We start from the raw sequence: 14,886 nt of genomic DNA on the forward strand, positions 1-14,886 counted from the left end.
CCGCTCCTTTACGATTCCCTCCCCACTCTCCTCTCTGACCCCCGAGTCACCCCCCGCAGCCCCCGCGCCGGCGGGGCCGGAGGACGCCGGCGGGGCGCCCTGGCGCGCGGGGCCAGGGGGTCAGAGCAGGCCCTCGCTTCCCCTTTAAGGGTTCCCGAAACTTTCCCCCCTGGAATCAGATGAGCCTCGTCACATCCGTTGGCCGCGGCCGCCTGGGCGCGTTCCGAGGAAGTTCGGGACACGAGTTTCCCCGGGAAGGGGCGCGGCCCGAGACCTGCAAGGGTGGGCAGGGCTGGCCAGCGCGGACCCGGAGGACCGCGAGGCGCGCCGTGACCTTGGCGGCGGGGCGGAGGCGGGGGCGGGGCCCGGCCCCTGCGGGGCAGCCACCGCCCGCCAGAGGGGGCAGCGGCGACCAACTTGCTCAACTTGGCGGCGCGGGCTGAGGCGGCTCCGGCGCCTCCTCCTCTTCCCCGAGCCTCCTCCCTCGGCCCTCCTCTCCGCCGCCGCCGCCGCCGCCGGCCCGGTGCGCGCCCAGCCCCTTCCCGCAGCCCTGCGCAGAGTCGCTGAGTCGCCGAGTCGCCGGACGGGACAGGACGGACTCGGCCCGGCGCGATCCCCGGGCCCCGCCGCCGGCATGGGCGCGCTGGCCCGGGCGCTGCTGCTGCCGCTGGTGGCCCAGTGGCTCCTGCACGCCGCCCCGGCGCTGGCCACGGCACCCTTCACGCTGCCCCTCCGAGTGGCCACGGCCACGAGCCCCGGAGCTGCGCCCACTCCCGGGCCCGGGCCCCCCGCTCAGCCCCGCGCCGACGGCCTGGCGTTCGCCCTGGAGCCTGCCGGGGGTGCGGCCAACTTCTTGGCCATGGTTGACAACCTGCAGGGGGACTCTGGCCGCGGCTACTACCTGGAGGTGCTGATCGGGACCCCCCCGCAGAAGGTAAGTCGGCGGGCGCTCGCCCGCGCACACGGACCGGCGCCTCGCAGCTCCTGCGGTCCCTCGGCTGCAGGCGCGAGCTTCTGGGGGGGCTTTGTGGGAACGCCCAGCCGAGCCTCCGCGCGGCTCAGCGTGGCCCCAAAGCAGACTGGGGGTGGGGTGGAGGGGCGCAGCGGGTGCCGCTGGCGGGAGCGGGGCGTGCGCACTACGGCGCGGAGCGGCGGCGGCGGCGGCGGCCCTGCGGGGGGTGCAGCCCAGGGGTGTGTGCACGTGTTTCCGAACTTGTTCGCTCCCCACTCCCCGTGGCCGGGCAGCGAGAAGAGACCCGAAACTTCCATCTCAGGGGGTTTCCTTCTGGCGGGCTACATCTCCTTCCAGTGTGGAGACCGTGCCGTGGGCCTTGGGCACGATGCTGTTATTTCGGGGGAGTCACTTTGTATTACTGTTTACACACCCCCTCCCCGCCGTCCCCCCTCCCTCCCCGGCTCGCTGCGTGCTGGCTGAGGAGGCTGGTGGCCGGCCTCCAGCGGCGCAGTCCCCTTGGAAAGGGAGCCGCCGGTCCGAGGGGCGGGCTGCTGCGGAGCGCGAGCCGCCTTCCTTCCGTGCGGCTTTCCTCCCCCGGCGGCGGCTGGTCGCGCCGCCGCCCCCTGGCTCGTTCGGCCGCCCAGCCCCTCTGCGCGGAGGGCAGTGTCTGCACACGCGTGTGAAAAGTGTTACATGCAGCAAAGCTGCTGGGAAAACCGACCGGCCGAGCTAGGCTTCCGGGGACCGAGTGGCCTCCCCATAACCAAATGAAGTCGAACAGCTTCCCTTTTTCTCATTCTCAGGATGATTTTCATTTCTTAGCACTTTTTGTAGCAAGAAATCAATGCGCCTGGGCTGGGTAATCTGAAGACAAACGAAACCCCAGGAATCAGTTTCAGCCCGTCTCCAACTTCCTTGGTCGAAGTGTGGTTTGAACTTAACTTGTTCTTGTCAGTGGAATGCTGTGGCTGAAGATACTTTATTTTTACTTCGAACATTGTCATTTGCGTTTTAATTCAGCTACGATTCCCCCATAAATAGAACAGACTCATGACTTTGGTGTAATTCTAATTAAATTATTCAAGACTTAAGAGGCAAGGCATGCCATGCTAATTCCTTTTAAAAAAAGAAACTTGACTGAGTAACTCCTGTACTTGCTTAATGAGTTTTTTTTTTTTAACCTTCAAACATGTACTCTGCTGAAAACTTTTGATGCCAGTTGCCCTTCATCTGAGTGTTGCCTGGAGGCTGGGGGCTGGAGGGAGGGCAGCCAGAAAGCTGGAGGGAGTCAGCTGAGAAGGCTTAACTGGCCCACGAGATGCTGGTGCTGGTTTAAGAGCCACCACGTGAAGACATGTGCTGGTAGTGAGGACCTTGTGCATTTTCTGTTTAATGGCACTGTTTCCTTGAAGGAAAGATTGTGTTTGTTTATTTTTAGAGAGAGGGGAAGGGAGGGAGAGAGACATGGTTGTGTGAGAGACGCATCAACCCCACCAAAGACTGGTTGTCTCTCCCACGGCCCAGCCCGGCCCCTGGCCCGCAATCCAGGCATGTGCCCACCCTGGCCTGGAATGGAACCTGTGACCTTTCAGTTGGTGGGGACAAAGCCCAACCCACTGAGAGCCACGCCAGTCAGGGCGGACCTTGTCCAGTTCCCCTGTCAGAAGATACGGAGGACGGACCTCTTCCGTGGCCTGAGGATGACCTGGTGGGCCGGGCCCTCCATGACTCTCCATTTGGAAACGGTGTGCCTTGAGGAGCAACTCTTGTTGGTTTTTGAGGGGGAGAGCATTCTCCCTACTAAAGTCAAGTAGACTCGGGGGCTGCAATAAATGGGTCCTGGTGACTGTCTCCCCGCTCCAGGGAAGAGGGCAAGGGGAAAACAACCTCAAGAAAACTATATATATATATATATATATATATATATATATATATGACTCTAGGGCTCTCCAAAACAAACAAAATAACCTCATAAATAATAGCTTGTCTTTATTATTTAATCCAGTGACCTTTACTTTAAAATGAGGAAGTTTACATTACAGGAATGTATTCAGGACTTAATGCTTGCAGCTTTTCCTTGGCCAAGGAAATAGTTCATTCAAGGTTATTTCTCAGTTACACATTAGCAGGTTTCCAGGGAAGGCTGTTTTTAACAATGCAGATTTAATTTTTACACTTTGACAGGAAATGAAATATTCTGTGCCTCCTTCTTGGCCTGGTTTAGTAATAAGCTGCTTTGTAGCAAACTCTGTGTGTGTGATCTCTCCAAATGCCCGCTGTACACTCTCAGGTGATGGTGACCAGCACATTAGAATTCATTTTTCCCCCCGAGTCCCAGAAAACGCCTGACCACCAGCAGGGGGTTGCAGCGGGTCAGATGGGCAGCCAGCCGCGGGGCGACTTCTGAACCTGGAGTGAGTTTCCTGCTCGCTCATGGCCAAGGGTCATGCGTTTATTTCTCTGCAGATCCCCTGAAGCCTAGAGTAAAACTTGCTTAGGTGGAGAGAAAAACGGAATTGTAAATCCAGGCAGCGAAGCACCAAGAGTCTTTCGGGAATGAAGTACTCGTTGCAGATGGGGTGAAGGGCTCTCTTCCTGGGCGGGGACTGAGCTGCGTGGCGTGTGTGTGTGTGTGTGTGTGTGTGTGTGTGCTGCCCCCCCGGGATCCTTACCACCACCTCCTAGTTCTCAGACCCGTTTAGAGGATTAGAGGACTGGCGCTGGGAGAGGTGGAACGACTTGCCCGGGGCAAAGGGACAAGAAAGCAGAACCGGGAATGGAAACCCAGGAGCTGGGTTCCAGAGTCCAAATTCTGACCCACCTGCTCCCTTGCCTTCCTGCCTCCTGGCTGCTTTTCTTTGCCTTCGGCCTCCAACTGCCCTTTCCAGCCAGAGATCCCCGAACCTTCCATCCCACAGTGGTAGGTGCCTCACCTGTGACTGTTGCAAGAGTCCAACACTGGACTCTTCCCAACCCCGGCTGAGACCCACCTTCCTTCGGGGGCATAATGAGTAGCTGGATGCAGGCAAAGATTCAGCAGGAACCAGAGCTCCACAGACCCCACCCCCACCCCGGGACAACCAACCGTCGCACATGTGCTGGTTCCCGGAGTGCTTTAATCAAGAACGGAGGGTCCCTCGTTCTGCCTGACACTCTTCAAGGCGCTGCAGGCGTGTGCCCAGAAGCCTGGGCGAGAGCAGGACCCTGTTGGCATGGTGATGAGTGCCGGGTGTTTGGTACCATTGTGTGACTTCTACCAGGAGAGAACCGGCACCTGCTTGACCTGTGCAATTTGGTCTTATTAATAATAATAGTGGTTCTGGAAAGTGGTTATAATTACAGCAATTTCCATGAGAAAAAAAAGAAAGAACTTTCATGCTAACATAATAAACCCAACCAAAGATGCTAAAGGTCTCTGGTTACCTACCTTGTAATGGCTGCAGAAAGGCTGCTGGGGCTCCTGTTGGAAGGTTTTCGGTCACCTGCACTGGTGTGGATAAAACAGACAGCAAAAACAATTTTCACAGTTCAACATTTGAATGTAAAAAAAAAAAAAAAACCAAGAAATTATTTTGGAGACTCGCACTTTAATCATGGTGCATTGGCTTGAGCATCACTTCATACACAATTTCGGGGAAGAATTTGGACTGAGAACTCGAACTCCAGTTTAGGAGTTTGTTGCGGGGTAAGCCATCCAGTGTCCCCAAATTCCGTTAAGCTCACTGCCGGCGAAGCTGAAAAGGGGAAGGTGACGGCAGCAAGGAGAGACTGGATAGAACAAACCGAGAAGGTAAACAGTTCAGAGAAAAAAAAAAGACAAGATTACTGGGGTTAAAAGAGCCAGAAAGTCAAAACCAGGTTCTCACCCACTTTTTTGCGTGGAAGGTGGCTGCTACTGAGCCGGAGAGAAGACATTCGACATCAGAGGCACCGTTAGGAAGGACTTGCAAAAGGCCAACCCCAGACTTCAGCACAAATCAACGTGGAGGGGCAGTCTGAGAAACACATAACGGCGTGAGACTAACAGCCAACCTTTATCTCAGATGCCTTACAGGCTGGGCCCCGTGCTAAGAGTTTGCACAGATCACCCCGTTTGATCCTGGCAGTAAGTAGCCTTGCAGTGTGTACGACTGTCTGACTGCATTTTCAGCCAGGGAAGCTATGGCTCGGAGAGGCCAAGGAGCTTGTCCAAGGCTGCACTGGTGAGCAGCAGCGTCAGGAGAGTGATGGGCCTGCCCAGGTCCGCAGCAGTTCGAGGTGCACCCCGGCCCCTGCCCTGTGTATGGAGTCTTCCCCACCACGGCCTTCTTTAGCTGTGAATGACGTGGGTGTTGGTGGGCGGGGGCAGTCTGGATGGGTCGCAGGGGCCTGGATGCTGGTCCCATTGCACACGTGACCGAGGGCAGGTGCTCAGCTGCCCTGTGTTCTCCTCTCCTCATCCTCTGGTGATCTCGGAGTTTTTCTTTTCCTGCAGCCGCTGTAATGTGTGACCGCAAACGAGGTGACTTAAAACAGCAGAAATGTATCCTCTCTCAGTTCTGGAGGCCAGAGGTTCAAACCTGGGGTGTGCCCCAGGCCCTGCTCCCTCGGAGGGCTCCAGGGGGAGGACCCGCCCCACCTCTCCCAGCTCCGGGGCTGCCTGCAGTGCCTGCCCGGCTTTTCTCGACTCTTAGCAGCATCACCCAGACCTCCACCTCCCACCCTCTTCCCGTGACTCTCCCCGCCGTGTGTCCCAGTCACCGCCCGGGGACCCACCCTGATCCTGTCTGATCTCTTAGCTAGGAGACATCTATAAAGATGGGTATTGGGGTTTAGGACTTTGGCGTGTGTTTTTTTTGTTTGTTTTTGTTTGTTTTTGAGCAGGGGACATAATTGAATGTATGAGTGTGTTTTCTAAGTGTGTTGTGTTGTACCGATGTTTCTCTTTCATGCTATACCGTCTTTTAACTGCCAATAACTTTATCTGGAACTCATGTAATTTCCACTGAGGGCAGTAAGTAGCAAAATGGTGGTTTGGGCCCTATATGCACAAGGTGCCTGTGACAAGATCTTGCCCCAGGGGACAGGCGAGTGGCGGGCTGAGGGGGGATTTCGGGTTCTTATTCTGGATTTCTGTGTTGGTTTTCTCCCTACAACAATTTGTTGGGGGGCTGTTAAAGATTTTATTTATTTATTTTTAGAGAGAGGGGAAGGGAGGGAGAAAGAGAGGGAGAGAAACGTCGATGTGAGAGAGAAACATTGATCAGTGGCCTCTCTACATGCCCTGACCAGGGATCGAACCCACAACCCAGGCACGTGCCCTGACCGGGCATGGAACTGGTGACCTTTGGCTTTGTAGGACGATGCCCTACCAACGGAGCCACACCCGTCAGGGCTGCTTATGATCTTAAAGAGTCTCTTATTACTATCACGGTGCACTAGTTCTGGAATTGCTGGCATTATTGCATAATGTGGGAAAGGCCCATTCTGTTTGTGCAAGTTCAGAGCCCTGGCATTTACATACCTGTGATGACGGGTGCATTCCCGTGTCGTCAACGAGACAGATGAAGAGAGGCTGGAAGGCTCGTACTGCACGTTTGGAAGAGTTCCTGAGGCACCTGTCACCCCGTTCAAAGCCGGTGCATTTGATACGCAGTGCACATCTCTTCTCCTGAGTTCGTCTTCCCACCTAACCCAGCACTGTCTTGACTTCTGTCCGATTTCCTCTGTGACAGGAAGGTGGGCTTCGCCTGCCCTGGGCCACCTCCTTCCTCCTGGAACGGTGGCTGACCCCTTCTGACTAAAAACCAAAAGGGAAAGGTCAAGGTTAGCTACTGTGTTAGTGACTTCTCCTCCATGGTAGTGAGTGACTGGCTGGGCTAGACCCCAGGAAGGGAACTTGGAGGTGGCGTTTTTCCCTCCCCATGGTGTCTGGCAGTGTGCCTTGGGGTGCGTTTTATATCTCAGACTCTCAGAGGGGCAGGTCCAGCCCTCGCTCCCAGGATTCAGCAGCCGCCTGGGCTGAGGGTGGGGTTGGTGGCCGCTGACTCTGGTCCCAGCCCCAGGCAGAGTGCAGCAGGAGCAGGCGCCGGGTCCTGGGTGACAGGAAGCAAGGCACTTGTCCCCTCCGCCTCCGAGCTCCTTTCGCCACTGACAATGGGCCTTCTGCTCACACTTGGCTCCAGCACCATCTGTCACAGATTCCTCCTCACTCTCCCTCTGTTCGGCTTGTCCAGCCGGGACTTGGCATTGACGCTGGGGCTCCTTGTACGCCAGTGACAGCAGATACCACCTGGGGAACAGAGCGCACCTGTGAGGCAGGTGGGTGGCCCGCCGCGGCTCCCGCACCTGCGGGCACACGTGTGTGGGGGCGGAGCGTGAGGGAGGGCGCGTGCCGGGCTCCGGGCTGGCTTCCCGGGCTGGGGAGGATTAGTGTGCCATGCACAGTTGGACTGCGTGTCACTTGGCTTCTCTTCGTCCTTTCCTTGGCCCAGATGGACTAACACATATTTTTTTGCCTATTGCTACTCAATAAAAAAAAGCGTTGCTTCCTGGCTCTTGGAATGCTCAAGGAGGAGACACTACCCTCCCAGTGCTGAAATGACCACGGTCAGAAAACAAACCCAGTGGGTGTGCTTTGGAGTTAATGCCTCATATTCAGCACAGGCCCCAGGGCAGGTGTTTTCAGATTTGTACCCTGCGGCACCCGATACACCTGTGCCTGGGAACGCGCCATCTCAGCCCTGCCACTTGAGGAGGACCAAGGGGACTCTCTGAAGAGGGAAGAAGGCAGGGCTGGGGCCAGCACCATCCTTCCGGGGGGCCCGACAGGGCCGTGGGAACCTCTCCGTCCACTTCCCACTGGACTTAGAATGGCAGAGGGGAGAATGGACACCTGGCCTCCCAAGGACTGCCTTGTGCTCCCACACTCACCTCCGGCCCCTCCCAAACATCACAGGATACCTGGCCTTATGGGCAGCAGGCCGTTTACCGGCCCACCGTGCAGCGCCCCTGCCAGAGTCCAAGGAAAACAGCCCACAGGGAGGCCCCCTCGGAAGGTGGCACCTGGGGAGGAGAAAAGGTGGAAAGGACTGAATCAAAACCTTTTCCTGGCAGCACTGAGGGCAGGAGCCTCTGGCCTGACCCTTGGGCAAGGTGAGGACTTAGGGTCAAAACAGAAGCTGCTGCTCGGTGAAGGTGGGTGAGGGTTCCAGCGGCCTCCGAGGGGGCACCCAGAGCCCTTTCCACCGCATCAGCTGCCTCCCAGGGAAACGCGCCGGCTTTGTCCAATTGGACGAGCCGCTGGGGAGCAGGCAGCACTGTGTGGTTCTTCACGCCGTCTTCGGGGGATTAGGCATGCTAGGTGCTGGTCCAGGGTCTGCTGCTTGCCAGATGCTGGGTGTAGAGCCCGAGTCCCACCTCTCGACGCCTCAGTTTCCTCACCTGTAAATTGGACAATTTGACCGGGGGACCTGGGATTCCTTCTACAAGCTCTAGGCTCCACCATCATAATCCATTTTATTTGCGAGAGGTTTTCGTAGCTCTCATTTTCCTCCGTTGTATGCAGGTAAGCCCCCAGGGGTCTGTTTGAGGGCAGAGCCTGGGTCAGTGCCGGGCCGGTGGGTCGGGAGAGAATGGTCAGGGTGGATGGCACTGGGTCTCGGCCACAGTGGAGTTCTTGCTTCACAAAGCCAGCCAGCCAGCCGACCACTGCGGCAAAGGCTGAGAATGCCGTATGGGGTTAGTTAAAACACACATCCTGGGACCCCCGTCAGACCTCCTGGGTGAGTCCTGCTGCCCTGGGGCTTGAGAGTCTGCATTTTATTGTGCCCCCCACCCAGCACCCTGCCAACCGCCCACCCCCCCCCCCCCCCCACCACCAAGCAGCCACCCTGGCCCCAGCTCTTAGACCCTATTCCCAGGCCACGACAGAGCACGACAGAGGCCGGTGTCTCCTCCGTTCTGGTTTTCTGTGCAACATGGGTATGGTTTCCACCCTCCTAAACGTAGTTGTTTGGCTAGATGTTTCCTCTGCCCGTTTGGAAAACCTCCACCTCCTGCAGACTGTGTTCCCAGAGCTTCCTGGAGTTGGCAGGGTGGGGCCCGGCGCGGGGCGTCTTCCGGAACGTGCTCGGAAGCCCGGCTGCTCGGGCTCGGTGCACATTTCTCGTTTCACAGAACAATAATTTGTAAATCAATAAAAATGAACTACCGGGAAGACAGAATGTAAAGAAAGACATGCAGACACAAGCACCACTCCTGACATTATTAGATTCGGCCGACATCCCATTTTTCTGTCGCAGTGATTTTCACCCGGTGTGCCGCAAGAATCGTTGAAACATGCGGCACCTGACTGTCATTCAGTGGGGGGCACTGGCCTCTCCTCCCTGAGACTGTCAAATAAAAAGACCATGACAGCCAACACTGCTCCAGTGTGAATCAAAATTATACCTACTTTTTTGTCAGATGGACAAAAATATATATATATTTTGCTGCACCACAGCATTTTAGTAATTAGTTTATGTGTGTCATGAAATGAAAAAGGTTGAGAATCGCTGCTCTGTTGCACTGATCTCCAAGTTTCTGGCACTTCCCCTCCTGGGTCTCCCATCCCCCACCTCGTGGCCGGATATCTTGTTGCAGACGTGTAGCTGCTGTAGATTAGTACCTTAGCGGAGCACTCAGGGCTCCACCAAGTGTACTTGCTGGACAAATTAAAAGTTGTTACAAATGGGACCCTTAGCAAATTTGTCTGGGGGTCCCCTCCCTTCAGTGGTTAGTTCTGCTAAAGCAGCAGGGAATGTGGTGGCGTTGGATTCTGGGATTCCTCGCCCTTTCCAGAGAGGCTGGGACTGGAGCTCTACCCCCGGGGTGGCAAATGGTCTGCTCAGTGGTTCTTAACCCGGAGATGGTGCCCTCCGGGTGACTTGACGCTCTCTGGAGACAGTTGTGGTCGTTATAACTTGGGTGGCACCACCGGCGCTAGAGGATGGAGGCTAGAGGTGCCGCTCAGCACCCTGCAGAGCACAGGACGGCCTCCCCTGTGACACACACGCCTGCCTGCGCCCGAATGTCAACGGTGCCAAGGACGAGAAGTCCTGGCAGCTCAACGCACCAGCTCCACTGGCCTGGGAGAAGCTGCCCAGGGCGGTGAGGGGAGGCTGCCCATGGGAAGCATCCGCTGTGGGCACGAGTAGGGAGTGGCGGTGGCAGTGTGCTGACACCTGCTGACACCTGTTTGTCCCTCCCCCCTCTTTACACTCTGTCTTGTCCTAGCATCATCTTCCTCCTGCCAGATGCAGCAGGGCATTGGGGGAGTTCAACATCACTTCTAACCGGAATGATCGGGCATTAAAGAGAAGGAAGTATGTTGAATTAGACTCAGAGAAGGAGCACGCTGTCATGCCTTCGGCACATGTATTAAGCACCATCTGTATGCCAGACCCTGTTCTAAGCCCCTGGGAGGCGATAGTCGAGTAGACCAAGATGTTCTTGCTGCTATAGAACCCACGTGCTTGCCGGGAAGGCAGCCTGTAAGAAGGTAAACAGGATTTTAGGCAAGTGCTATGAAGACAGTGCAGCGTGGTAATGGGCATGCATATAAGAAAGAGGGGAAAAGACTTTTTTTTAGAAAGGACTGCCTGAGGAGACCTACCTGAGGAGGCACAGTTTGGGGTGTGAGAGCAGAGGAGAGGGCCCAGCCTTGAGAGGTGGGGGGAACCGTGTTCAGGTTGAAGGCCCCGCCTGGGGGTGGGGGCATCTGTCCCCTTGAGATCCAGCTTCGGGAGCAGCTCCTCTTTCATTGACTTGACAATTGCGCCTTGGGGTTGGATTTCACTGGAACAAAGGCCTCACAGTGGCCGTGCCAACACCATGGAGAGCCTGGAGACGCAGAGCCCAGCAGGGCTGGCTCGGGGGCCAGGCCATGGCCCTGAGCATCCCCCAGGGTTCTGGGGCTGTTTTTTTGTTTGTTTGTTTTGGTTTTCTCTTTTCAGGTATATATGTAATTTTTAATATTTTTATATATTAAATATTTAAAAATATTTAAAATATTAAATTATATTTTTTATATTTTTATTTTTTATTTTAATTGTTGTTCAAGTACAGGTTTCTGCCTTTTACACCCATCCCAGCCCACCCCCCGAGCCCTCCCCACTTCCCTCCCATTACCACCCTCCCCCTAGTTTTTGTCCACGTGTCCTTTATACTTGTTCCCGTGAACCCTTCCCCTTTTCCCCTGAAATTCCCTCCCCTCTCCCCTCTGGTCACTGTCAGACTATCCCCTATTTCAGTGTCTTTGGTTATATTTTGCTTGTTTTTTTTGTTTTGTTGTTTAGGTTCCTGTTAAAGGTGAGATCATGTGGTATCTGTCCCTCACTGCCTGGCTTGTTTCGCTTAGCATAATGCTCTCCAGCTCCATCCACGCTGTTGCAAAGGGTAGAAGCTCCTTCTTTCTCTCTGCTGCACAGAATTCCATCGTGTCAATGTACCATAGTTTTTTGATCCAGTCATTTACTGATGGGCATTTAGGTTGCTTCCAGCACTTGGCTATTGTAAATTGTGCTGCTATGAACATCGGGGTGCATAGGTTCTTTTGGATTGGTGTTTTAGGGTTCTTAGTCCGAAGCTGTTTTGACATTGTCTCCTGCCTACCTTGGCGTGGTTGGTTAGAAGTGTTGCCATCCGATTCCTTGTATGCTGGCTGTGGATGAGACACCGAAGCGTAGGAGGTATCGGAGGAGATGTGTTGTGACCAGGCCTGGCGTTCTGACACGTCATGACCTTGTCTTAGGATGGCTTGCCTTTTTTTATCTTTTTTTATGTGGGACACTTGCTGAGTCTTTTCAGTTTAGAAGCGTGACACTCAGTTCTGAGAAAATGTGTAGCAAAACGTCTGTTCTCTCTTTTTTGACCTCCTCTTATCCGTGTGTTGGGCCACAGTGTTTGGTGACTCCTGTTTGGTGTTTCTTTGTCTTTTGAGTCTATTCCCTGTGTTCATTTCTTCTGCCTAAACTTTAATTTTCAGCAGCACTTTGTTTTCCTGAGAATGTTTTTATCATTGTTGTTGCTCCCCATTCTTGTTTCAGAGTTGTGTATCTTCTATTGCTCTGAGGAAATATGATTTTTTTTTTTATGTTTTCATTCTGCTTCCTGCTTTTTCTGTTGTCTCTGAGTTTCTTTCCTTGGGGTGTTTGTCGAGGTCCCTGTCTCCTGCTAGAGGCTTTCCTCAGACACCTGGTGAGTATTGGCTGTCTGTGTTTAAAAGAGAAGCATTAAAAGGCAGATCGGAAGTTCAAGTTCAGGGTTATACCACAGCAGGGGTGTCCAACCTTTTAGCATCTCTGTGCCACATTGGAAGAAGAATTGCCTTGGGCCACACTTTAAGTGAGTTGTGACAGGTAATCACACACACAAAAATCTCATAGTGTTTTAAGTAAACTTGTGATTTTGTGTTGGGCCGCACTCACAGCCATCCTGGGCTGCATGCAGTCCATGCACCACCAGTTGGACACTCCTAGATAGAGTTTGTTTTCATTGTTTGTGTCCGAGTCTAGTGTTTGGAATGCGGCCATGGTAATGATTCTGTCCCCTGACCCGGGGCAGGTATTTTCAGTTGCGTGACCAAACCAGTACATCTTCCAACACTCGGAGTTCTCTCTAGGCTGAAGCTGTCACGGCAGGCTCCTTCGTGACAACGGACTCAGCTGGGGACCTGCCCCTAAAGTGGGCGGGGGGAGGAGGGTGGTCTCCTGGGAGATTTCGGGAGAAGCTTATGTTTTCCTGATAAAAGGGCCAGGTATGGCTGAAATGATCATTTGTCCTCCTTCCTGCCTTTGACAAAAATGCAAGGCCTTCCACGGGGACAGCCAGCTCCTGACCTTGAGTGAGAGGTCAGAGGACAGGGCAGGGACCTGGCACTGAGTTTCCCTGAGATGTTGGTCTCATACCAGCCACCCTAGAGACTTCTTGATGTAGGAGGGGACAAAAGGCCTCTCCTTGTTGGATCTGCTCTAACTCTGTAGTTTCCTACTGACTTCCAGCCCAAAACATTCCAAATGATACACCATCATAACTCTTTGAGGGGAAATACAAAGATGATAATTTTTAAAAAGTTGAAGGCAATTTGCCATTCTTTTCTTCTCCTGGAAATCCCCAGAAAAGAAGACAAGTCCAACACTCTTGTATTATTTTCTTTGCTGCAGTTACTGGCAAGACCCTTTTTCTGGTGGGCACGGCGTGGACCCTGTCCCAAGGGCCTAAACTTTGACCCCCACGAAAGGAGCCCCCGTTGAGAAGACCACCCGAGGGGGTCTGTATGGGCTAGATTGGGCATCGGCTAACGAGATCTGCCTGATTGGGTAAAAATCAGGCAGATTCCAATAGAGGTGTTTTGGAACTCGGGCACACTGATGTGTCTGCACACCGTCTGTGACTGCTTCCCCATGAGAGTGTCAGAACTGAGTAGCTGAGACAGTCCCCAGGTTGACAGAGCCTCCCTTCCTCACCACCTCTGTACAGAAAACATGCGCTGCCCTCGGGGTTAGCCCGTCAGGTGCCGGAGACTAAGGAGGGAGCGTTAGCAGCCAACTGGCTAGCCGGGGGTTTTGCCCACATCAAGAAGCTGCAGGTGGGGTCACACCTGGCGGGTACAGCAGAGGGGGAGGCGGTGGCTCTGAGAAACCCAATACGTGCCCCACCGAAGGAAGGCTGAGCCTATGGGCACCAGCCACCCCCAGCACGCACCAACCACCAAGTCCAATAAGAATGTGCCTCCCTTTGCTCCTCCTTCCATCCGGGCGGAATCAGAGACCTCGTCAGGAGCAACGTGGGGGCACAGAAATGAGTCCTGCCACGTCTCCCCTTCCCTCAGGAGGGCTCTGAACCCAAGATGAGCCATGACATTGGACACCAGACCGCAGTGTGGATGTTAGATAGGACTAGACTTACGGTGCCTAAAAATAAAGGTATTACCACAAAGCTATCAGAAAAAAATATAAGAGTTGCCTAAGATTTCACTCAAGGGTGGAGAACAATTTGCAGAGCTTGTTTGAAGGTGGTTTCGTGACAAGGGAAAGGGCTATTAAAATGCCATCTCATCATGCGAACCTTGCCGAGGGAAGTTTGGAGAGATATCTGGCCAATTTCCATATGCATTTATCCTTTGGCGCAGAAATCCACTTCTGGGAGCTCGCACAAACGCTGCATTGGGAAAAAACACGAGAAGCAATTCGCGAGTCTATTCATGGTCACATTACTTGGGCTCTAATCGCGAGTGATTGTAACAACCCTCGCGTTCATCAGAATGAGACTGACTGGTGGAGTGACGGACAGCCGCCACGGAAGGCGGTGCGACCAGAATGAATGAGGGCTCTCTCGGAGAACTGCAGGCGAGGGAAGCCGGGGGAGAGGAGCGTGGATGAGCGTGTGTCTGTTCCTCTAAGAAAGCGGACACACTCCCACAGGCACCTTGCGTGAGAGACTGTCCAGGACAGAGGTCTCCAGAGGTGGGGGGGGATTGTGCAGGTCAGCGAGCGTGACCCTCTCTTCCCTCCCCTGTCCCTCTGTGTGCAGCCCGTGGTGTCCGTTTGCAGACTTCAGCACTTTGTCGCTCTGGTTCGGGCTAACAAGCAAGCCCTCTTAAAGGTGAATGGCGGACTTCCCTTGCCCAGAAAGCCACGGCCCCAGAATGGCTGGCGCTCATGGGGATCACAGCCGGCTGGCAGAGGCACACTACTTAGCAGGTGTTGGAAAAAAAAAAACCAAACACAATTAAAATGTGTCCCTCTGAGGTGGTACTTTAACACTGGGTTAAACACTGCTTTTCAAATGAAAATCCAGCTATGGAGAGCGTCTTTTGAAGATATGTCTAAATGTTTCCATTATTATTTGATTTTCTACTACCAGAGATGATAGGAGTTTGCTACCTGGAAAAAAAAAAAAAAGCCTCTTTG

At 54.2% G+C, this 14,886-nt stretch overlaps 1 protein-coding gene across 1 annotated transcript in view; it reads left to right on the top strand.

Annotated features, from left to right (window-relative positions):
* Positions 1-341: 341 nt before the first annotated feature.
* Positions 342-14,886, top strand: part of BACE2 (beta-secretase 2) — a 72,091-nt gene continuing 57,546 nt past the window's right edge. Inside the window, exon 1 of the mRNA XM_028504492.2 lies at positions 342-934. Coding sequence (XP_028360293.1) covers positions 635-934 — 300 coding nt within the window. The 5' untranslated portion in view covers positions 342-634. The remainder of the gene's footprint in view (positions 935-14,886) is intronic.

Source organism: Phyllostomus discolor, chromosome 2 (genome assembly GCF_004126475.2).
Source record: "Phyllostomus discolor isolate MPI-MPIP mPhyDis1 chromosome 2, mPhyDis1.pri.v3, whole genome shotgun sequence".
Taxonomy (NCBI): Eukaryota; Metazoa; Chordata; class Mammalia; order Chiroptera; family Phyllostomidae; genus Phyllostomus; species Phyllostomus discolor.